The following is a 21315-nucleotide window of genomic DNA, read 5'->3' as shown; positions in this document are numbered from 1 at the left end:
CCTGCGCAACAGCAGGCGCGGGGGTGGGGGGTGTGGTCGGGCAAAGTAAAGAGACTACAAGTTCCGAGAAGCAACGCGGCAAGGTCCCAGTCGGGAATGTTTGCGCCTGCGCATCGCGGGCGGGGCCTCTGGGGCGGAGCGGCCACCATCTTGGAACGGGAGGCGGAGCAGAGCTGACTGGGAGCGACCGAGCGGGCCACCGCCGCCGCCATGAACCCCGAATAGTGAGTGAGCCCCGCCCGCGCCGTCCGGCGCAGCCTCGATCCCGAGTACGGGGCTGTACGCTTACCGGGGTTGTCCGGCCTGGGTCAGGACGGAGCGGTGCCCCCACATCCGGGTCCCTCTTCCGCTGACCCCCCCCACATCCGGGTCCTGCCCCTCCCCCCGGGGGGCCCCAGGACCCCGGCTCGGCACCCCGAGTTCTTGCACCCGGGACCCAGACACTGCGACCCCAAGGGGCACTACTTCAGCCCGAAGCACCGATCCCTAACAGGTCTATTGGTCAGGTGACCCCGCAGCCTCGGTCTCTCCAGGCCTCAGTTTCCCCACCTGCTGCTTGCAGTGGCGGTCTGGGTGCTGACGACGGTCCCGGCGTTTTGGAGCCTATCCAGGCTCGGGCCCTTTAGGTCTGACAGTAAATCTTTTCTGTTTTTCCCGTTCTCCCGGAATTCGGTTCCCGGGGCTTGGCAGTTGCGGGAGGCCCCGAGGGAGTGCTCTGGGTCGCTGTCCCGGAGGTCGTCCCCCTCAGGGGCTGCCGCTTCGGCCTTTGCTGGGTCTAGCTGCCCTGGCGCTCCTGGGGGCCAGTCCCTTCCCGCCTTCTCCTCACCTTTGTGCAGGCCCCCTGCGCCACCGTCACACCCCTTCCCTTCGCCGTCACGCTGCCGATGAAGTTTAGATGAATGTGGCATTTGTTTCTCCCCTTCCAGTGGGATTCTCTGTACCTCAGACTCTCCTCACTTCTTGGTCACTCCCCCTGCGGGTAGGTGGCCCACATGTCTGCCCCGGACTTCTCCTGACAGTTTTCCCCCAGTGTCAGTTGTTGTCTTCCTCTTCTGCCACTTCCTATTTCTCCTCCAGATCCAGGCCTCAGATTTCCTTGGGGAAGGGAGAAGCTCTGAGCTCGATTATAAGGGACCCAGAAGGGAACCAGCAGGCTCTCACAGAGACTCTGGAGTCTGAACCTGGTTTCCAGTCTTAAAGTTAACAGCTGTGTAACTTAGGGCAAGTCACTTCCCTCTTCTGACCTCTGGTTTCCTCATTAGTTGGGAGTAACACCGTCCACTGCAGAGGGCTGCTGTGAGGGGCTTAAATGAGATAATGCATTTGCAGTGTTTAACATAGGGCCGAGTGCAAAGTAGGAACTCAGTGCATTTTAACTGCGGTCATTGCTACTCGTTCGCCACCTCTTAGAGGCTTCCTACCAGGCCCTTTACATAGATACTCACTTAACAAGTTCTAGGCTGGGCCCTAGCTTCCATTTCTGGGACCTCCCCTGCCAAGCCACATCGGCCCCAGGGCAGTGACGGGGGTTTCCTAACTAGCCCCTACTGGCCCAGAGACTACAGAGTCTGTCAGGTGTCAGGGTAGGACACCCAGCTTTTTCTCCTAATGATGGTGATCCTTGGTAGGTTATGTGCCTCCCTCTCTGTGCCTCAGTTTCCTTCTCTGTAAAGTGGAAATTCAGACTCGGTCCTTTGGGCCAGCTGTAGTATGGGGAGTGGTCAGCCCTATTCTTCCCAGGACTTGTGGGAGGATATTGTGAGCACCTAGATACTCCGAACCAAGGCAAGCCTCACAGCGTGGGAGAAAGCTGTAGTTGTGATTGTAGGATGGCATGACGGGTGGGCTCCCTGCCTTCCTTCATGCCTTCCCATCCTTTTTCTCTAGTGACTACCTGTTTAAGCTGCTTTTGATTGGTGATTCGGGCGTGGGCAAGTCATGCCTGCTTCTGCGGTTTGCTGTGAGTAAGAAGCCTCCCGTACCATCCACCGGGGGTCCTGGCTGGAGGCAGGAGGGAGAGGGGGCACCCCAGAGCACAGTGGTTGCAAGACCTTGGAACCAAGGATGAAGTCGCAGGACCTTCTAGTAACATCTCTGACTGAACAAAGACGCAGGGCTGGCAGGTTGGGGTGCTGAAAGTGGGGGCTTAGCAGTTACAAGCTTGGCTGGGGCAGGGACCTGGAGGGAGATTTTCTAAATGGGCATTGGGCCTGTCCACCTAGGCCATTTTGTTGGTCCCGCCTTTTCCAGGATGACACATACACGGAGAGCTACATCAGCACCATCGGGGTGGACTTCAAGATCCGAACCATCGAGCTGGATGGCAAAACCATCAAACTTCAGATCGTGAGTGTCGCTCTTCCCAGTCCCTAGTACAGAGGCAGCCGCCTTGGGAGGGGTAGGGGCTCTGGGCAAGTAGCCTGGCGCTGACCTGCCCTTCTCTCCTGCTGTCTTGTAGTGGGACACGGCTGGTCAGGAGCGGTTCCGGACCATCACTTCCAGCTACTACCGGGGGGCTCATGGCATCATTGTGGTGTATGATGTCACTGACCAGGTACACTCCTCAGGTCACATCTCCAGTTTTGTCTCCTTGGCTTCAGGTCTTTGGTTCTTGTTTTGTTCCGGGTTTTGGGGTTTGTTTGTTTTTTTTAGGATTTTATTTTTTTAAGTAACCTGCACACCCAGCATGGGGCTTGAACTCACGATCCCTGAAGTCAAGAATCACGTGCTGTACTGACTGAGCCAGCCAGGCACTCCAGGTCTTTGGTTCTTGTTTCCTTTTACTCTTCCCATCCTCCCTTCCGGATGCTGCCTGGAAGGGAGACTATGCTTGGACTCATTTCACAGGAAGGGAGACCGCTGCAGAAGTGCATTCTGCTGAGGCCCCGGTTAGGGGCGTTGGCAGAAATGGGCCTCACACCTCCTGGCTGAACTTGCCGCCTTGTTCTAGAGTTTCTAGGCCCCTGTGTTTCGAAGGGGTTTAGTCAGCTGGTCGGTTGCTATGCTGGGCCCCTGGCTTCCTGTGTGAAGACGCTTGGAGAATCGAGGGCAGGGCATTAGACGGGCGAGGGAGCCCAGCACTCTGGGCGCATCATGAGCAGAGGGTAGGAGCCCTGGGTCTGCTGTGGCAGCGGTGGTGGTGTTAACAGGCTGAGACCGTCCTACCGTCCTTTACGCTTTATATAACTTGTCACGGCCTCTTAACACTCTGAAGAAGTCTGCAGCAGGTTCCCATTTTACAGGTGAGGAAATGGGTCAGAGTGGTGAGGAGACTTGCTTGGAGCCGTGTAGCTAGTTAAGTGGCAGACACAGAAAACCTCGGTCTTCCGATTCTACTTGCTTTATTCTTTCTACTAAACCTTGTTGGTTAGTGGGGAGCAGGTCCTGGGGACACGGAAATGTTTACATCAGCCCTGGGCCTGGAGGAGTTCCTGCTCCGACGGGCAGCTGGGCCCTTGGGCTCACCAGGAATTCACGATGCCTTCTGGACAACAAGCTGTGGGTGGACTGTGCGCTACTCAGAGGTCATCAAGGGCCTCTCGCTGCCAAGTCCCATGACCTCATTGCAGTTCTGGCCCTGATCAACCTCTCATGGCTTCTACCTTCCTCCTCCTCCCTCTCTTTTTAAAGTTTGCTGTCTTCAGCTCTCCTGCCTCTTGCTACATTAGCTTCTCTTTTCAGTGACTTCAGACTAGTTTGCCCTGTACTACCACCACCACAGTCCCTGCCGTCTGTACCCCTGCCCACCCCCGATCTCGTGCTTCCTGACTTTTCCTGCATGGGCCTGGCCGCTTTGTGGTTCGACTTCCGTCTTCTGTTCCGTCATTCCTGTATAAACAGCTGTCACTGTGCATCTTCTCTATGTTCTACTTTGCTGGCACTTTGTGCAGTAGTTCTGACCTTCATCGTATCACCCAGTGAACTAAGCGCTGGGGTCCCTTTTTTCCAGGTGAAATATGCTTGGGGAGGTGTTAGGTAACTTGCCCGTGGTCTTATTGCTAGCTCGTTTGCTAGGAGAGGCAAAGCCAGTGTTTGAACCCAAGGTTCTTGGCTTCTGAGCTTACCCTTCCCTGCCCCTAGGCAACCTCTCCTGAGCTCCAAATCATCTTCCGAACTCAGCATGTCTAGCACTGGTCTCACCCTCTCTCGCTAAACTGGCTCCTGCATCGCCATCTTTGTAACAGAGTTCCTGTTGGCCTGACCGGAAAACTCTTCCCTCCCCTTCTTTCCCCTCTGTTTTCCCCACCACACCTTCTCTTTCAAGGCCTTGCCCTTGTAACAATAGCAGTGATGAGGATGACAGCAGCTCCTGCTAATTAAGCACTCGTTATAAGACAGGCCTGCATTCATTATCTCTTAGGCACAACAGCCCCAGTGAGAGCTACTGTTTTATCAAAATGAGGAAGCTGGAGCTCCGGGGGGTCAGGTGACCAGTGTAGGGTCACACAGTAAGTGGCAGAGCTGGGGCTTATCCAGCATGGTCGGACTCTAAATCTGGTGCTCTTCCTTGCCTCCCTCCCTGGCCTGGGGCGTATCTCTTCCCTAGATCGTTCCAGCCACCTCCCAGATGGTTGCCATCTTCTTGCCAGTCTGATATGGCCTCTACACTCTTGTCCCGACTATCTTCCCAGAACTCAGGTGTACTTCTCCAGCTCCCTTCCTAAGAAAACCTTTGGGGGCTCCTGGTTGTCCAGATTTAGCCAGGCTAAAACCTTCCATTCTCTGGCCTGCCTCCTTTCCCCCTCCTTTTGTGCTCGGGACCTGTGTCTCAGCAGCCTCCAGCTTCTCCTTGCTCCCCAGACGTGCCGAAGCGTGTCAAGCCTGAAGCTTGACCTGGTGCATGTCCTCTCCTCGCCTTGCACTTTCCCACCCTTCCACTTGCTTCCATACAAGGCCAGTTCGTCCCTTTGGACGCAGGTCAGCCGTAGTCTCTTCAGGCGGAGCTGGTCCTGGAGCTCCGGCAGCACTCATCACCCTGTCTTGCCATTGTGTATGTGTGTCCCTGTCTAGTCCTCCACTGTCCCCTGAGTGCATTAGGGCAGGACCCAGGTATTTGTCCCTTTGTTGTCCACAGGGCCCGGCCTGGGACGTGGCAGCACGTGTACATTTGAACCCAGTGGGTATCACCACGCTTTTGACTCCTGAGAAGGGAAAGTGTGGCTCTAGCTCAAGCACGTTCCTAAAAGTTCTGTCTTTGTCTCTGAGCCGGGGTAGGGGGTGGGGAGCGGCCAGCTGTCAGGAGAGCCGGTCTGAGCAAGGAGGCTGTTAGTGCCGGAAGCAGGATGAACATCTGGCTCTGTTCCCAGGATGCACCTGTCCCTCATGGGCCAGGGTCTCCTCTGCGAGGACCCTCCACCTACCACTGGGCTGAAAGCCTTCACACCTTACAGGGATTTTAAGGCCACTGTGGGGAATTTTGTGATTCTTGTTAACCTGTTCCCCTCCTTTTCTGTCTCCTCTCTGGTCTCTCTCCTGTTGTCATTTGCTCCCCCACGTATTTTTGGCCTTTTGTGTCTCGGGGAGACCGGCCGCAGGAAGCAGAGCTGGCTGGCCCTTAGGCCCAGTCTGTTAGGTGTCGCAGCTGCTGGCAGACGGCTGGTGCTGTGCTGGGTTCAGCTTTGGAGGCCTCAGATGGAGCGGGTCAGGGAGGAGATCTGAGCCTAGAGGGGAGGGGACAGCTTCCTTTGGGTCCCTGAGCTCTGGGGTTTTGTCTCTCTTGGGAGCCCAGGGAAACCCCCTTCAGAAGCCCCTGCTCTCCTGACCTTGAGTAGGGGTGGGCGTAGGGAGCAAATTAACTGTATTTTGATTCTGGTTCCTGTAGGAATCCTATGCCAACGTGAAGCAGTGGCTGCAGGAGATCGACCGCTATGCCAGCGAGAACGTCAACAAGCTCCTGGTGGGCAACAAGAGCGACCTCACCACCAAGAAAGTGGTGGACAACACCACGGCCAAGGTGGGTGGGGCCTGGGTCGGGCCACCCAGGGTGGACTGGGGTCTGCTGCCCCTCACTTCTCCCTCCCCTCCTCTTCTCTCTTCTCTCCTTGTCAGGAGTTTGCGGATTCTCTGGGCATCCCCTTCCTGGAGACAAGTGCCAAGAACGCTACCAATGTCGAGCAGGCATTCATGACTATGGCTGCTGAGATCAAAAAGCGGATGGGGCCTGGGGCAGCCTCGGGGGGTGAGCGGCCCAACCTCAAGATCGACAGCACCCCTGTGAAGCCGGCTGGTGGCGGCTGTTGCTAGGAGGGGCACGTGGGGTGGGACAGGAGGGGGCACCTTCTCCAGATGATGCCCCTAGAGGGGATAGGAGGTGGCCTCCCTCTCCTGGGGCATTTGAGTCTGTGGCTTTGGGGTGTCCTGGGCTCCCCATCTCCCTCTGGCCCATCTGCCTGCTGCCCTGAGCCCTGGTTTTGTCAAAGCCCCCAGGGAGGATACCCAGGACCTTTGGCTGGGGTGGGGATATGGGCTTGCTCTGCTGCTGCCTCTAGGTAACTTTAAAAGATACCCCACCACACACCTTTCTTTGGGATGAGGGCTCCTCTCTTTCCCTCCCTTGCCCCCCCCCCCCCCCCCTGTATGCTGCCGTGGGTTTCTTTCCTTTACCCTTTTGCCTTCTGTCCCCACTCCCTTTCCCCAAGAGCTGGGAGCCTCCCTGGCCTGTGCAGTCACTGGCTGCAGTGAGAGCGCCAGGGGCCAGGAGTGGGACCAGGGGATCCAGGACCCGGGATCCAGGGCCCTGGGCTGGACCTCAGGAAGGGCATGGGGGCCACGGGCCCAGCAGCCCACCCTTTCCTCTCCTCCCTGCCTCTCCTCCCCGTGCCTCTTCCCCTCCCCTCCCACACTCACAGCTCCAGCCGTCCGGCCGGCCGGCCGCGGTGGGGTCTGAGCACACCTAGAGCAGGTGGGCGGACGGCCATGCTGGGCCTGTGTTTTGAGCCCAGAGGGATCCTGCTCCTGCCACCCCCTGCCCTGCCAGAGCCAGGCCCGTGTGCTGCCTGCTCCTGGAGCCCCTTTGTCCCCATGGCAGGCAGAGGCGGAAGGCCCACCGTGCCAGAGGCTGGGCACCAGCCTTAACCCTTACTCTGCCGGCACCTCTTCCCTTTCCCTGAGGCAGCACATCTGGCTTATTCTCACCCTTCTGTTCTTTGGAGCCTATGAGGGCAGGTCCTCATACCCTGTCACTGCTTCTCCTCTGGGGAATGTCAGTGCAGACCCAGGGTCCAGGGCCTCTCCCCTCACCCCCTCCCACCCAGGATCCTAGCACCACCCCCCGCCCCCCCCACCCCGCCGTCTGGCACAGCTTCTTCCTGCAGAAAAAACAAACCTTTGGTCTCTACCTGAGAAGCCATGTCCCTTGTGCTGTCTCTCGCCTGTCCCACCTGTGCCCTGCCCTCCAGCTTATATTTAAGTCCCTGGGGTGCCCCCACTCCCAGGTTCCCCTCTGGTGTCATGTCAGGCATTTTGCAAGGAAAAGCCACTTGGGGAAAGACAGAAAGGACAAAAAATAAATAAATTTCCACTGGCCCTCGGGTGAGCCGAGGGTTTTTGCAAGGAAGTTGTGGCGGTTGAGTGTGGTCTGTGGTGGGAGCTGTCGGGGTTGGGGAGTGGAACTGGGGCCCTGGGCTTGGCTGGCGGTACAGGGGTCCCTGGATTGGGCTGCGTGTCCTAGGGTTGCTGTTGAAAGTCCTTGACCCACTTCTTAAAGCCAGGAGTGCTGCCTGCTTTTGCTTGTGTGGTGTGTCCCCACGGGCCCAGCACGGTTCCAGCAGCAGGGGAGGCGGGCGGCCACGGGCCAGTACCTGGTGAGCAGCCGCGGACACCCACACAGGTGCACGGCCGTCCGGCCTGTAAGTTGCGCTGCAGACGTGCCGCATGGTGCCTGGCCCGCATCGCCTTCTGCCCCCTCTCCCATCTTTGCTCTGGGTTCAAGCCAGGTGTCTCGCCCCCTGGGACACTCCCAAGTTCCTCCCACTTCGGACCTCAGCCTGGCCTCCCAGGGAGGCTAGTGTGCAAAATACAGTATGTGAGGGTAGGGGTGTGTGTGTGTGCGCGCGCTCGCGCGCGCTCCTCCGAGTGGACCCAACTCGTGTGACGCGGGGGGCGGGGGCGGGCGCATGCCAGGGATATGCGTCCATGCCGACGTGTCGCCGAGGTTGGGGCGGGGGTGGCGCCCGGGCCGGGCGGTGCAGGCGGAGGGGCGCACAGAGACCCGGCCCCGCCCGAGGCCGCTCACACGGCGGCCCCGCCCCCGGCTCCGCCCCGCCGGCTTCGCGGGCTGGAGAGCGAGGGAGCCGCGGGCGAGGGATCGCAGGATGAGCGATCGCGGCCCGGGCAGCCGGCAGCGGACGCGCCCCCCGAGCCCACCGGCCCGCGTCCCGCGCGCCCCACGGCCCCGCGGCCCCGGTCCCGGCCGTGCCGCCCGCGTCCCCTGAGGCCTGCGGGCCATGCCCGGCCGGCCCTGAACGCGGACCGGGGGGCGTCCCCTTGCGCCCGGGCCCCGCGCTGGCGCCCCCCGGGCCGCCGCCCGGCGCGGGGGCCATGGCGTTCACCTTCGCCGCGTTCTGCTACATGCTCACCCTGGTGCTGTGCGCCTCCCTCATCTTCTTTGTCATCTGGCACGTAAGGCCGGGCTGGGGCTGGGGGCGGGGTGGGGGGGCGCCGTAGGCACACGGAGCGGGAGGGGGCCGAGCAGATGGGCTCGGGGTCCGCGGAAACTTGGAGCCTCCTCTCCGCTATACCCCTTCGGTCAGCTTCTGTTCGCCCCCATGAATACCCCCTCCCGTTGTCGGCTTCCTTCCTGGGGCCCCCTTCCTCCGCCGCCCCCGCCTGTCTGTGGGTATGTCAGTTGGTCTCTGACCCCCCGCCCCTGCCGCACGCCGCCTTGGGGTGTGGGGCAGAATTCTGGGATTCTTGTTCCTTTCCTCCTACCCCCCCCCCCCCCCCTCGCCCCCCCTTGTTTGTCGGGCGGTTTGTTTGTCTGCCTGCCCCCCCCCCCCCCGTGGGTTTTTCCAGCCTGAGTGATGGAGCCGGTTGCCATGGCAACTGCATCTGTTTACAGGACCCACAGATCGCAGAGTCCATTAACCCCTTCCCTCTCACTCACCTCCCTGACCCAGCAGCGATTGGCTCTTAAGCAGACCAGAGACCTCGTCCCCACCACCAGCTCACCTTGGGCTTCCCTGCCCCCTCCTTTCCGGGCTTCCCCTTATCAGGTTTCCTCCCCACTTCCCATTTTCCCTCCTCTTCCTTCCCACTTCCCCCTTTGTCTGGTATCCCCTTTGGTCTGTCTCTCACTCGGGCCTGGCTTCACACCTGCTCTTTCTGTGTCCATTTCTCATCCTTCATCCTAATCGCCTCGCCTTAGAGTCCCTCTCCCTCATTCTCTCTGGGGTCTTCTCAGTGGTCCCCTCTGCCTGGCTCCCTTCCTCTCACCAAGAACTATATCACTCAGCCTCCAGCTCATTGTTTGGGACGCTTGCCCCCCCCCCCCCCCCCCCCCCCCCGTCACCCCCCTCCCTCCACCTCTGTCCCCTGAGGTTTTGGCCCCCACCCCGATCCCCTCAATGAGGACTGCCCGTCTTGGTCGGCCTGGTCTGTCCGTTTCAGCCCCCTGTGCTCCAGGACATCTTCCTGATCTTCATGCCCTCTAGGGGAGTTCCCTTACCCCTCTACAGTCTTTCCCCCCTGTAACCCGCTCTTTCCTTCCTCCTCATTATCTCACCTGCCATCACCTGGTCTCCCCACTTCTTCTTTTTTTCCTGGGACCTGCTGCCTGCCCCCATAAGCCTGTCTGGCTCTTGACCAATCTCTCCCTTCACCATCCCTCAGCCCCCTCCTCGACCTCAGGGTTCCATGGGCTCTCACTGCACCCCTCCTCCATAAGGAGTGAGCCCCTATAGGTACCTTCCAACACATTCCCCCCTCCCATCTCCAGCCCTCTCCCTGGTTTTGCCTCTCCCTCCCTCCCTCTCTCTCTGTGGGTCTCTTAATTGCTTTTTCTTTTCTCCCCCTTTGTCTTTTTCTCTTTCTCTGCCTCCATAACCCCCCCCCCCAATCCATCTTGATCTCTCTGAGCTTCCTATCTCATCCCAGAGTAGTGGACAATCCTGGGGGCAGGAGAGCTGGGGTCCTAAAGATCAGAAGAAATTGAGGGTCACAGGCTGGGAACACAGACCTAACCAGTTCCTGGGAGAAAGTTCCTGGAAATCAAGAGGCCCCTTTTCAGGCCTCTCCCCACCCAAAGACCTCCCACAGCCCCTCTGGGGGTCCCTGTTCTTAGGGGCTACTCAGAGCAGTCCTCCATCCAACACACCAGTGTTGATGCTTCCTGAGAACCGGGGTCTGGGCAGCTGAAGGAGAGTCAAGGATGAGTAGGACTCGGACTTTGCCCTTGTAAGGCTCCTAGGCTGGGGGAAAGGGCCCAACAAATATTTATTGAGCACCTATTATGCGTCAAGCCCGGGGTTCACTCAGCTAAGCTATTTAGTTCAGTGATCTTAGCAAGTCACTCATGCTGAGTCTGTTTCCTTGTGGATAAAGTGGGTTTGTTGTATATACATCAGAGTGCCCAGAGCACGGCCTACTGAGGGGGGTGGGATGGGCATAGGCATAGGAGGTGTGGTCCTCAATCCGAACTGGTAAGAACCAGAACCTTCCAGGGCAGGACCCCAGATCCCACCCCAGACCCTGAGCCCAGTCCCCACTAGTCACTAGGCAACCCTGTTGGTGAGTGACGCGTGTCAGCTGTCATCGTGGGGGATTGTTTGTTCCAGGGGGCTGAGTCAGAGCCAGGCAGCCTGGGGGGTGGGAGGCGTGACACCCGCTGCCTGCTGGTGGTGCCAGCTCTGGGGCGGACAGACGGCACCCTTCCGCTCCCTGCTGGACCCTGTTTCTGTGCCTGGCAGGCAGGTGGCTGCCCAGAGTCCATGGGGAGGGGGGTGCTGCTCCAGATGGCCCCGGCTCCCTCCAGAAAGCCCACGTTCTCTCCCTCCAAGCCATCTGGGGTCCAGGGTACTTGGGGGTGATGGGCCCTGTGCCTTGTCTGGTGCTGAGGGGAGGGGACCCCAGAAGACTTTTCTTCCAGACCTCCTTCCATGTCAGCTCCCACTGCCCCCCACCCAGGTCTGTCTTATCATCCCTCCGAACACCTGTACCTCCCAAGAGTTCCCCATCCCAATGAGTACACTGCCATCTACCAAGTGCCCCAACACCCAAAGGCAACTTGGGCCCCTGTGCCTCCACTCCTGCCATTCAACCCGCTGGAGTCCGGCTTCGAAACAGCTCTGCAATCCCTCCACACCTCTCCACTCTCACTGCCGCTCTCCCCATGCCGATCATCGTCGATGAGCAGCAACCCCCACCCTTCCCCCATTTCCTCACTGGCCTGGCCTTCCTATGATAAAGCCATTAAGAATTTTAACGCTGGAGTCTAACTGGGTCAGAATCCTGGCTTACCACTGACTAGCTGTGTGGCCTTGGACAAGTGACTTAGCCTGTCTGTGTCAGTTTCCTCATCTGCAAGACGGGTATGGTAATGCCAGGCCCTACACCGTCAGGTTGTTGCAAGCGGTAAATGAGGTAGTAGACATAAAGCCCGCTGGCGTAGAGCAAACACCATACAGGTCTTGGCTGGGACTGTTCGCCAATGTGTACTTCCTGCTCCATCCATCCTTAAGTGTTAGCCTGACCGTCCTTCTCTGCTGCTTATACCCCTCAGTGGCTCCCCTTTATTTTGGGTTAAAGTCCAAACATCTGGTCCGGGTTCACAGCATCTCCAGCCCATCTCTCACATTCCTTCTTTCTTCCCATTCACCTCACACCGTCACTCGACCCCATGGAAGCTGCGACTTCCTCAATGTTCCTTGTTCCTTCAACCTTCTGTCTTTGTACCTGCTGTTCCTGCTGCTCGGACTGCCCTCCCCCTGCTTGTTCACCAATCACCCACTCAGAGTCCAGCCTGAACTCTGCCCCCCATCACGCCCAGTGCTGGGCCAGGCACCCCAGTAGTCCCAATCACCCTGGAACATACTTCACAGCTCTCCCAAGCAAGGGAGCCTACCCAGGCGAGGGCTGTGCCTGAGGCCTCTGGGGCCCCGGTGGCCAGCAAAGGGCAGAAAAAGACACCATCTCTTGGGATGTTTTGGATGGAAGCATCGTGAATATGGCTTGACTTGGGCATTAGCGCACCAGGATGCCATTCCCCACTATTGGGTGACCTTGGGCCAGGCCCCGCCCCTCCCTCAACCTCAGTTTCTTCACCTTTGCATCAAGCTCCATCTGGTCCAGTGCCCATGCATGAATTCCTGTGTCATGGAAGGACGGGTGGGGGGCCATCAGCTGCTGCCCCAACCCTGACAGGCACACACTCCTCCCCCAGATCATAGCCTTTGACGAGCTGCGGACCGACTTCAAGAACCCCATCGACCAGGGGAACCCAGCGCGGGCAGTAAGTGATACATGTGCTGTGCCGAGGTGTGTCCGTCCGTCTGTCTTTCCATCTGTTCCAGGCGAAGGGGGATGGGGGACGGGAAGAAGGGGTTGCGTGGTGGGACCGGCGCCGGCCGTAGCCCTTCCTCTCTGTCCCCGCCCCCAGCAAACACCTGGCGCGGGCTCAGGGCTCGGGTTCCTCCTGGCGGGGCGGCCGTTGCCAGGCTCTGGGCCGTTGCCGTGGAGACGCGGGTGAAGGTCCCTCCATGGTGACGGTTGCCATGGGGACGGCGCGGCTGCTTCCCTGCCGCAGAGACTGCTCTGGCGCCCCCTGGCGGCCACTTGAGGGTCGGCAGGGGATGTAGGGAGGGCGGCGGGGGCACCCCCAATGCCCGCTCCTCCGCCTCCCCCATGGCAACCTTTTCCTCCCCCTACAGCGCGAGCGTTTAAAAAACATCGAACGCATCTGCTGCCTCCTGAGGAAGGTCAGTGTCAGGGCCAGTAGCAGGAGGCTCCTAGCCCAGGTTGGCCCTTCTCTCTGCGACCCGGAGTGCGGCCTTGCCCCTCTGGGGCCTGCTTCATCTGGTCCGCCACCGGGAGGGAGTGGGAGGCTTGAGGCCTCTTTAGTCCCCAGAGGTTATGGTGGGGGGCACCTCCAAAACCCCGGCTCCCCTCTGTGCCCTTGAAGCTGCCTGGTGTCCTCCCACCAGGCAGCTGACCTCTCGCCCTCCCTCCCCAGCTGGTGGTCCCGGAATACTCCATCCACGGCCTCTTCTGTCTGATGTTTCTGTGCGCGGCAGAGTGGGTGACCCTGGGCCTCAACATCCCGCTCCTCTTCTACCACCTCTGGAGGTGAGGGCCGCAGCCTCCCCAGGCTCGGCCGCCTCTAGAAGCTGCCTTGGGGAGGGGGGGGGTAGGGGTGGGGGAGACGGAAGAGCAGGGGAGAGATGGGGGGAGCTCTGAAGTGGGCTCTCAGGCCCTTCCCTCACGCCAGGTACTTCCACCGCCCGGCGGACGGCTCTGAGGTCATGTATGACGCGGTCTCCATCATGAATGCGGACATCCTCAACTACTGCCAGAAGGAGTCCTGGTGCAAACTCGCCTTCTACCTGCTCTCCTTCTTCTATTACCTGTACAGGTGAGGCCCTGCCCGCCACAGTCAGAAGCCAGGGAAGGGATGTGCCTCCGATTCCAGAAATGGTTGGGCCCCAAGTTGCCGCCTTTTTCCCAGAAGGACTGAGGGCAGCCCAGGGTATGGCGGGGTGGGCGGCCAGTACCCGGGCCTACTCGGGATTCGGCTCACTGCCTCCTCTTCCCGCAGTATGGTTTATACGTTGGTGAGTTTCTAAGGGGGAAGCCGGCCAGGGAGCAAGCCCAGAATGGACCGGACGCCTGTGCACCCCCAGCCCTACCCCTCGGCCGCAGAGGCCTCAGCCCTGGGGAGGGAGGGGGCACTGGTGCCCCCAGCCTCCTCTCCACCCCTCCAAACTGCTGCTGCGGGGACCTCCCGCCTTCAGAGCCCCCTCCCCTTGGACCAGGGCTGGGCAGAGCTCTAAATGGGGCAGGGGCTCCTCTGCCAGCCTGTAGGCATGGCAGTCAGTCTTGGAAGGGGCGGAACCTCCGGCCTTGTCCACTTCTGGAGGGGAACATGGACCCTGCCAAAGGGCAGGGCTTGACCCTGGAAGTTCTGGGCCGCCCCCCTCCACCCTCAACCCTGAGGCTCCCCCTGCAGGTGGGGGGGTACCCGCACCGGGAATGAGCAGGCTCAGCAGGGGGGCAGTCCCACCCCTAGTCTGCCCTCTCCCCTCCCCCAGGCTCTCTCTCCAGACCTCCCCCTTCCCCATCCCCACTTGCCCCAATCCCAGCCTGTCCTGTCTCTTGGACCCATTTTCTATGTTGCCTGGAGGAGTCCGGCACCCCCTCCCCGGCCATTTGTGAGAAAATATGAATAAACTACTGCAAACACGTGGGCCCCGGTTCTGCTCCGGAAGGGCTTGAAGAGGACATGGGGCAAAGGGACTCTATAGGGAGCGACCCTCAGCTGAATCCCCAGTACAACCAGGCTCAAACCACCTGCCCACGGGACCCTCTAGGGAACCCCTCCGATGGATCAGAGGCCTTCACGGTGTCGTCGGCAGCCACTCCCTTCTCTCCTCCCTTTCCTGGCCACAGCCAAAGAGCCATTCCTGCTGAAACACTTCCACCTGCCTCTCAAATTGGTACCAAGGCCACCAACTCCAGGAAGCCCTCCCGAGGGTGGCCTGAGCCTGGTAAACCCCGGGCAATGGAGAGCCCCCGCCCAACCCCCGTCCCCAGGAATAAGGGTCAAATACAATCAAGGAAATCAAATCTTCAATGTATGGAAAAAATCAGTGCCAGTGGGGGTCAGGGGTCACCGGACCAGGTGGAAGGTCAGCCAGTATATGATGAGGGGCTGGAAGGCCGCAGCTCCCAGGGTCAGGTAGAGCTGGAGGCGCTGCCGGGGAGCTGGGCCCCCCATGTTGTCGGGGCCCAGGGCTGCTGTTCGCAAAGAGCGCACCTGGGAGAAAGGAGGGCGCTGAAGCTGGGCCGAGCGGGGGAGGCTCGTTCCCAGCTCCGACCCTGGGGTGAAGTGCGAGGGGCAGCCCCAGACTCACGATGAAGTACATGAGCGCGGACGAGGTCCAGGCCAGGGCCACGTAGTAGCCGTCACTGCCGAAGAGCAGCCCGGTGAGCACGCTGAGAATCATCCTGCGGGCCGGGGGTGGGGGCGGGGGTGGGGAGGAGAAAGAGAAGGGTCTGGGCCTCAGACGGGCCCCACCACCCAGCCTAGACCCCACCCACCACCACTGGGGCCCTTTATCTCCAGTCTATCTCCCCAGGCTCCTGGACTCAAAATGAACCTAGAAGGCCTAGGACTGAGTGTAGAATGTGGACGTGAGACCCCCTTCACTACCCCAGCACAAGGCCCTTCTCCCCTGTGTTCCCAGGGTGACTCGCCTACATTCCTGACTGAACAACAGTACACGGGTCCCAAGGACAATGCTAAAAGCAGCTGGTTCCTCTAACAGAAGAGCTAGGGCCCAGAGAGGGCAGACACAATTCAAGGCGACAGCTACACCAGCTGGGGACCCACGGTGGCAGGCCCCTCTCCCAGGCCTGCTTCTGGCCTGGCCCATAGGTACTCACCCCACATATTTGTAGCCGCTGTAGGCTAGCAGGTGGAAGGTGCTCAGGTCACTGCGTACGGTGGCCAGGTAGACGCCCAGGAGCAGGGCAAGCACCTCCATCACAACCCACACCAGCGCCGTGCTCGCACACAGACCCAGCACCTCCGGGGAGAACCTGTGACCATGTGCGGGGAGAAGGGGTGTTTGGAAACCAGCCATCCTGTGGCAGCTGTGAGACTGAGGACATGGGCTGGGCTTGGGACCTGCCACAGGGGCCCCTAGGGAGGTGAGGAGAGCAGGAAGGGGAGCTGGTGGGAAAGGGGGAGGGCGCTGGGTACTAACCTTTTCTGAATGCCCAGCGCCATCCCAGCCAACAGCACGTAGGTGATGAAGGCCATGGCTGCCAAGAGCCAGAAAGATGCCATCAGCCTGGTTTCCTCAATCAGAGCCCCCTGGCTAGGTATTTGGGGCCATTTACACTCCCTACCTCCTCCCCATATATCCCTTCCTGCGTGCCCCCACATATGCATGCGCCCAGCCTCCACAGTCACTCCTACTACCCTGCCTGGGATGCCCTTTCCCTGCTCAGCCCTCTCTCCCTGTGTAAATGCTACCTGACCCTTCTCTCAAGACCACCAAGCCACCTCCTTCCCTGTCCCTGTGTTAGGAAACTCACTAACTCAAGTTTCCTGCTTGGATCACACTGTATCATGGGCCAAGGCTATTACTAATCCTAGACCAACAGGCAGGAGCCACACTGATCTCCCACAACACGACAGGACTAAAATACAGAATTGGAGACAACCCAGGCTCTCCCCAGAGTCTGGCCCATGGGGAAGACCTCACCTCAGCCAGTAATGTTGGGTCCGGCCACTGGCGCTGGCTTTGGCCGTCCCACCAATGTAGAGGGCTCCCAGTTTACCTCTGCTGTTTCCACAAAAGCTCAGAGCCCAGGGGAGCTGGGCTTTCACAGCCTGGAACTCCTCGGACCTCTTCTCTGCCCCCTCGAAGCACCAGAACTGACACGCCCACCAGAAAGCACAGGGTCTGAGGTCAGGAAACAAGCTCTACCACCTATAAGCTATGTGGCTTCAAAGACAGTTGTCTCCCTGAGCCCTGGCTTCGACACGTGAAATGGGGATGGCAAGTCCTGCGTTACAAGGTGGCTCTCGGAGGAAGTGGACTGGAGGACAGAAGAACCAGGGGCCCGCCCGGAGCAACTGAGCCGACGACTGGCTGCCCTGGCAACCCGCCTGCAGGCCGCGCGGGGCCACTCACCCCTCCTCCGGGGTGTCCACCATGGGCTTCGCCTCGTGTAGGCCCCAGGACAGAGAGGAGTCAGAGGGACAGCCTGCCAGCCACTGTCCAAGGTGGGCAGCCTGACCCTGTGCCATGTGGATGGGCAGTTATGGGAACCCAGAAGGGAGTGACCGCTTCCTCTGAGAAGGCAATGTTGGAGGACTTGGGGGACCAGTAATCGCTGTGACAGTAACTATTATTTTCAGTGTGCCCCCTGCTGAGTGCACATCACCTCCCTGAATCTCCACAACAGTCCTTTGTGGTAGAGGCTGTTGTCATTCCAGGCGTACGTAAGAGTAAAAGCAGCCAGCCTGAGGCCCCATTCCCGGAAGCCGCAGGACCAGGTCTAAGCCCTGAGCTCCAGGCTGTGGAAGGACATGATCCCAGTTAAGAGGCAAGAAGATCGCAAAAGGGAAAACTCCGAAGGCCCTGAGGGCACGCCCGGGAAGCTCCTTACTGGTCCCGCTGCTCTGTCTACTGGGTGTCTAGCAACCACCACACACAAAAGCATCGAGCAGATGCTGAATCAATGCACGAGTCTCTCTTTCCTTGTTGGGGCCTCAAGGCACAAGTCCCCCCCACTGTCCCCCAGCCCAGGTCAAAGAAAGACTCACTGGGGATATAGAGGTCAGGGGCGTTGAGATCTTGCCGCGGGGGCAGAGGCACATCACGACTGTACTGCACCTCCCAGTTCTGGCGGTGGCAGCAGCCAGGGCATGAGAAAAAGATAAAAAGAAAAGAAAGATGGGGGTTGAGATCTGGGGGCCAAACTCTGGGACGGGCGGAGGGAGGCACAGGGCCCCGCCAGCTCACCTGGTAGGCAGCTCACCTGGTGTGTGTAGGGGAAGACCAGTAGCCCCAGCTTCTTGGCCACATAGGCTGTGTCCACAGCAAAAAAATACTTGAGTTTGTTCACAGACACAAAACGGTGCAGCTGGGAGAGGAGAGAGGAGGCTGTGGGCAAGCCGCACACCAAACCTCAGGGTGCTCCTCGGTGTGCTCCTTCCCTGAGGGCTGCTGGGAGAATTAGGCGGGATCCCGTGATGCCCCATCCCTAGCCACAAATCTTGCCACCCTTGCCCTGGGGGCGGGCCACACCTCCTTGTGCACCATGTCCTTCCCATGGGATGCGATGGAGCTGCCATAGGCCATAGCCACGTTGGCCATTGGGTCCCCAAGCAAGTGGTTGACATTGAAGGCCACGTCGGCTCCTGGGGCTGGATATTCCCCTGGCTGGCTGGAGTAAGCACCGCTTGTGTCATCGAAGAGGGGAGGGGGGTCTGGAGCTGCCCGGGCCCTGTGCTTGGAGCCTGTGGGTTTGTAGGTACTGGAGTAGGTGACAGGAATATCAAGCATGAGCCCAAACCACCACCCACCCCTCTCCCCAGGCTGGGCAGCCCTGTATGGGTTCTGGGGCCACCCAGCAATCGGTTAGTGAAATCCGGGCTGCATACGGGTAGGTAACCCAGAAAGAACTTTGATGAAGGCTCCTTTTCCACAGGTACTAAATGTAGGCAAAGAAAGAGCTGAGGCAGCGCCTGGAAGCGGCTGCCCACCTATAGGTTTGGGGGGGGGGGCTTCTCGAGGGAAGTGATCTCTGAACTGAGCCTTGGGGGAGAGAGAAGGTTCCTAGGTGAAGATAACTGCGAGGGCACCCCGCAGGAACAAGGGTGGGAAAGGCGATAGTTGGGTACCCAAAGGCCCTGGGCTGTGGTGGGGGCCCCACCAGGGCCATGACAGGTAAAGAAAGTTCCGAAGGCAGACCCCGTTCGTGCCTGGGTCGGGCATGGGAATCCCAGCGGTGCTGTCACCGCCCGATCTCAGGATTGGACCCAGAGGGCAAAGTCCGCGACGTGATGTGGAGTCCCGCAGGGCGGAAACCCGAAAGACACCCGCCGCCCTGGGGAGCGGTCACGACTGCCCCTCTCCCTCAGGGTGAGCGGGCCGCGCCGCCGACCCTCCTCTGGCCGGTCGGGCCGCGTCCCGCCCGCCCCGCGCCCCACGCACCGTGGGCTCCGTAGCCCGAGTGATAAGCCATGGCCGCGATGCTGGCGCTCCCCAAGGGCCCGCTGCGCCGCCTCGTGGGTACGAATACTAATAAGCCAGCTGCTCTGCTGCCTGGGCGCCGAGCCGCGTTACGGAGCAGACCGACACGTCCGCGAACTCTCCGACCGCAGCCGCCATGTCCTCAGCGTTATCCTCCGTCGCCTGCCATTGGCTCCTCGGCGGCGCTAGCTCGTCCCTCCCCTCTCCCAATTGGCTGCTGGCCCGACCTCGCCGAATTGGATTCGGCAATAGTCAACTTCCGGGAGGGAGAGAGGCGGAGCAATTCAAGGCACTCTCGGATTGGATGGTGGGTTTGCTAGTTCGGGGCTAGAGCAGCCAATGGATGGGTTAAGGTAGGAGGGGGTTGAGAATTATTTCCGCGCCTGCGTAGTGGGGCGCATGACGCTCGCCGTGCCACGACTACATGAGGTGGAGACCTGGAGGAGGCGTGAGTCCGGGAACGGAGTTTCGCTTGCGGGACGTCCCCCAGGAGGGAATGGGTCCGTGGGGCTCTACCAAGTCCCGCCCTTTGGGTCTCCTGCTCCTCCCTCTCAATGCCAGCTTTCCTCTCCCATCCTCCACGCTACCCCCCAAGTCCTGGCACGGAGCCCGGGCAGCCCGCGAGGTGTTAGTAGGAGGCCGGGAGGGGCAGTGACAGGGCGGCCCAGCGAACCCAGGAAGCTGACTCCTCCTCCTGCCTCCCGCCCCTCCTTCCCGCGCGGGCGCTGTCCGTGATCCGGTGCTGAAATGCCCTACGGCCACTGCCGCTACCCGGCAGAGTCTAGGGGCCTGCGGCTGGGAGGGTCTGACCTCTTAAGACAGATAGAAAGACCCCCCTACACACACGCACGCACACACACACACGCATTACACATACTGAAAACTCCAGAAGATCTGAAGTCCCAGAGATTGGGCGGTATAGTCGGGACAGGACCCTGCACCAAGCCTGACCCATCAATTCTCCCGTGATCCAACCAGTTTGGGTGTGGAGGTGCGCTGGTCCACCTCCTGAAGCTGCACTTGAAACTCCTGAGTCATTGCTGGCCCTGCGGTCCATCTTAAAGCGAGATTACCCACCCCCAACACCAAGCCTCCCTCCTGAGGCCGTGTGTGTTTCTTTCTCTCCGCCCAGTTTGTGGCCACTCTCACCCTCCTCAGAGCTAGCCTTCAGGGGCCTCCTCTCTCACACACCTTCAGCCACCACTTTCTAGAGAGCAAAATCAGGTCCTCTGCAACCTGCCTCTAGCTAACCCAGTGTCCAGTTACACCAGGTGACTTTCCTGCTTTCTAAACACAGCTCACGTGATCTAATCGCAGTGTCTTTGCTCAGAAATCCCCTACACCTGGGATGCCTTTCCCCCTCATATCCATTTGTCCAAAGCCTATTCTTTAAGAATCAGTTTAACTTGTGCCTCTCAGAAAGACAAAAGGAGCAGAGGACTGACCTGGCTGGGGGGTTGAGGCCAGAGGCTGGGTTCCAGGCTCCCTCTGGGTACACTAGTCTGTCCTGGATATAAATTCCATTAGGACTGGACCTGTGTCATTCTCCATTCCTCCCCTTGTCTTCAGAGTGCCAAACACAATACTTGGATATAGAAGATACCCAACAAACCTCTGTGCCCAATAAATAAAAAATGAACGGATGAAGCCCTGGGTCACTCCTTTACTCTATCATTTCAATCACCTCTCTTTTAAACGGGTAGGAGTGTTGAACTGAATGGTTTTTGAGTTGCCCTTTGGGGGGGGGGAGTGACAAAGCAACCCAAAACTCACCTATATCCCACCAAATAATTGTTTAGTTTGGGGGTAGCCCAGACCCAGGGGCAGGTGTGAAGGTCTGAGGCCCCTAAGGGCCAGGGAGCAGCCCTGCATCCACCACTACTTGGGAGGGCATCCTCCCAAGGACAGATCCCACTCCCCTGTACCTCATGATGAACGGTTTGCACCTTTCTATTCCCATTTCTTAGGTGAGAAAACTGAGGTTGGGGTAGAGAGTGCAGGCCCAAGGTCACGGAGCCTAGGACCCTGGGTGTCCTGTGTGCTCTCAAGCAGAACCCAGCACCTCTGTCCAGTGAGTGAGGCGTATCACACCTTTCTGGGTTGTAACTGCTTTTTTCCCTACCAGCAAGGCTTCCGGAGTGGAGTCTGGGTGGGCTTAAGCCTAGGCCTATTCCTCAGAGACAGGACGCCGGAGGTATTACCCACCTTTGAGATCCATCCCCCCTCATTTTACAGCAGGGGAAACAGGCCCCAAGAGCAAGGACTCGGCCAAGGTCGCAAGCGCAAGCGCGGCGGGAGGAGAACCCAAGCTTGGGTCGGCCAGCTTGGGGTTCTTGGGTGGGGGGGCGGGCAGTGCCCGTGGTACCAGGCGCTGCCGGCGGCGCCGCGGGTGCCG

General features: G+C 59.7%; 3 protein-coding genes across 7 annotated transcripts; 2 read left to right on the top strand and 1 right to left on the bottom strand.

Moving 5' to 3' along the window:
- Positions 1-100: 100 nt before the first annotated feature.
- On the top strand, positions 101-7555 carry LOC111149970 (RAB1B, member RAS oncogene family). Of its 2 annotated transcripts, none has more exons than XM_022507245.1 (6): positions 101-224; positions 1888-1960; positions 2251-2346; positions 2459-2554; positions 5822-5953; positions 6049-7555. In XM_022507245.1, the coding sequence occupies exons 1-6, from the start codon at positions 211-213 to the stop codon at positions 6241-6243; spliced, it is 606 nt and encodes a 201-aa protein (XP_022362953.1). In that variant the 5' UTR covers positions 101-210; the 3' UTR covers positions 6244-7555. The 2 variants fall into 2 exon arrangements, with proteins under 2 accessions (XP_022362953.1, XP_022362952.1); XM_022507244.1 differs by lacking the exon at positions 101-224 and adding an exon at positions 578-979.
- A 722-nt stretch (positions 7556-8277) lies between these two features.
- Positions 8278-14379, top strand: LOC111149971 (cornichon family AMPA receptor auxiliary protein 2). 2 transcript variants are annotated; one of them, XM_022507246.1, is made up of 6 exons: positions 8278-8619; positions 12377-12445; positions 12864-12911; positions 13166-13278; positions 13421-13564; positions 13748-14379. In XM_022507246.1, the coding sequence occupies exons 1-6, from the start codon at positions 8539-8541 to the stop codon at positions 13773-13775; spliced, it is 483 nt and encodes a 160-aa protein (XP_022362954.1). In that variant the 5' UTR covers positions 8278-8538; the 3' UTR covers positions 13776-14379. The 2 variants fall into 2 exon arrangements, with proteins under 2 accessions (XP_022362954.1, XP_022362956.1); XM_022507248.1 differs by lacking the exon at positions 12864-12911 and having other exon boundaries at positions 8307-8619.
- Positions 14380-14756: 377 nt separating this feature from the next.
- LOC111149568 (Yip1 interacting factor homolog A, membrane trafficking protein) lies at positions 14757-19084 on the bottom strand. 3 transcript variants are annotated; one of them, XM_022506670.1, is made up of 8 exons: positions 18882-19084; positions 17973-18184; positions 17704-17808; positions 17489-17567; positions 15918-15975; positions 15595-15750; positions 15063-15156; positions 14757-14965 (listed from the first exon to the last, which is right to left on the bottom strand). In XM_022506670.1, exons 1-8 carry the CDS (start codon positions 18910-18912, stop codon positions 14819-14821), a joined length of 882 nt encoding a protein of 293 aa, XP_022362378.1. In that variant the 5' UTR covers positions 18913-19084; the 3' UTR covers positions 14757-14818. The 3 variants fall into 3 exon arrangements, with proteins under 3 accessions (XP_022362378.1, XP_022362377.1, XP_022362379.1); XM_022506669.1 differs by lacking the exon at positions 18882-19084 and having other exon boundaries at positions 17973-18846; XM_022506671.1 differs by lacking the exon at positions 15595-15750 and having other exon boundaries at positions 14761-14965.
- Between the last annotated feature and the right edge of the window lie 2231 nt (positions 19085-21315).

This window comes from Enhydra lutris, unplaced genomic scaffold (genome assembly GCF_002288905.1).
Source record: "Enhydra lutris kenyoni isolate GAN:26980312 unplaced genomic scaffold, ASM228890v2 scaffoldscaffold22, whole genome shotgun sequence".
Taxonomy (NCBI): Eukaryota; Metazoa; Chordata; class Mammalia; order Carnivora; family Mustelidae; genus Enhydra; species Enhydra lutris.
This window is presented reverse-complemented; position numbering and strand designations above follow the sequence as displayed.

What these genes read in the sequence shown, in the direction of transcription:
- LOC111149970 (XM_022507244.1), top strand. Translation starts at nt 900, where the DNA reads ATGTGGCATTTGTTTCTCCCCTTCCAGTGGGATTCTCTGTACCTCAGA. An exon ending in GCCTGCTTCTGCGGTTTGCT is followed by an intron (nt 1,961 to 2,250) that starts GTGAGTAAGAAG and finishes CGCCTTTTCCAG; the next exon opens with GATGACACATACACGGAGAG. An exon ending in TGTATGATGTCACTGACCAG is followed by an intron (nt 2,555 to 5,821) that starts GTACACTCCTCA and finishes TGGTTCCTGTAG; the next exon opens with GAATCCTATGCCAACGTGAA.
- LOC111149971 (XM_022507246.1), top strand. Translation starts at nt 8,539, where the DNA reads ATGGCGTTCACCTTCGCCGCGTTCTGCTACATGCTCACCCTGGTGCTG. An exon ending in AGGGGAACCCAGCGCGGGCA is followed by an intron (nt 12,446 to 12,863) that starts GTAAGTGATACA and finishes CTCCCCCTACAG; the next exon opens with CGCGAGCGTTTAAAAAACAT. An exon ending in CTCTTCTACCACCTCTGGAG is followed by an intron (nt 13,279 to 13,420) that starts GTGAGGGCCGCA and finishes CCCTCACGCCAG; the next exon opens with GTACTTCCACCGCCCGGCGG.
- LOC111149568 (XM_022506669.1), bottom strand. Translation starts at nt 18,230, where the DNA reads ATGCTTGATATTCCTGTCACCTACTCCAGTACCTACAAACCCACAGGC. An exon ending in AGGACATGGTGCACAAGGAG is followed by an intron (nt 17,809 to 17,972) that starts GTGTGGCCCGCC and finishes CTCCTCTCCCAG; the next exon opens with CTGCACCGTTTTGTGTCTGT. An exon ending in CCGCGCTCATGTACTTCATC is followed by an intron (nt 14,966 to 15,062) that starts GTGAGTCTGGGG and finishes CCTTTCTCCCAG; the next exon opens with GTGCGCTCTTTGCGAACAGC.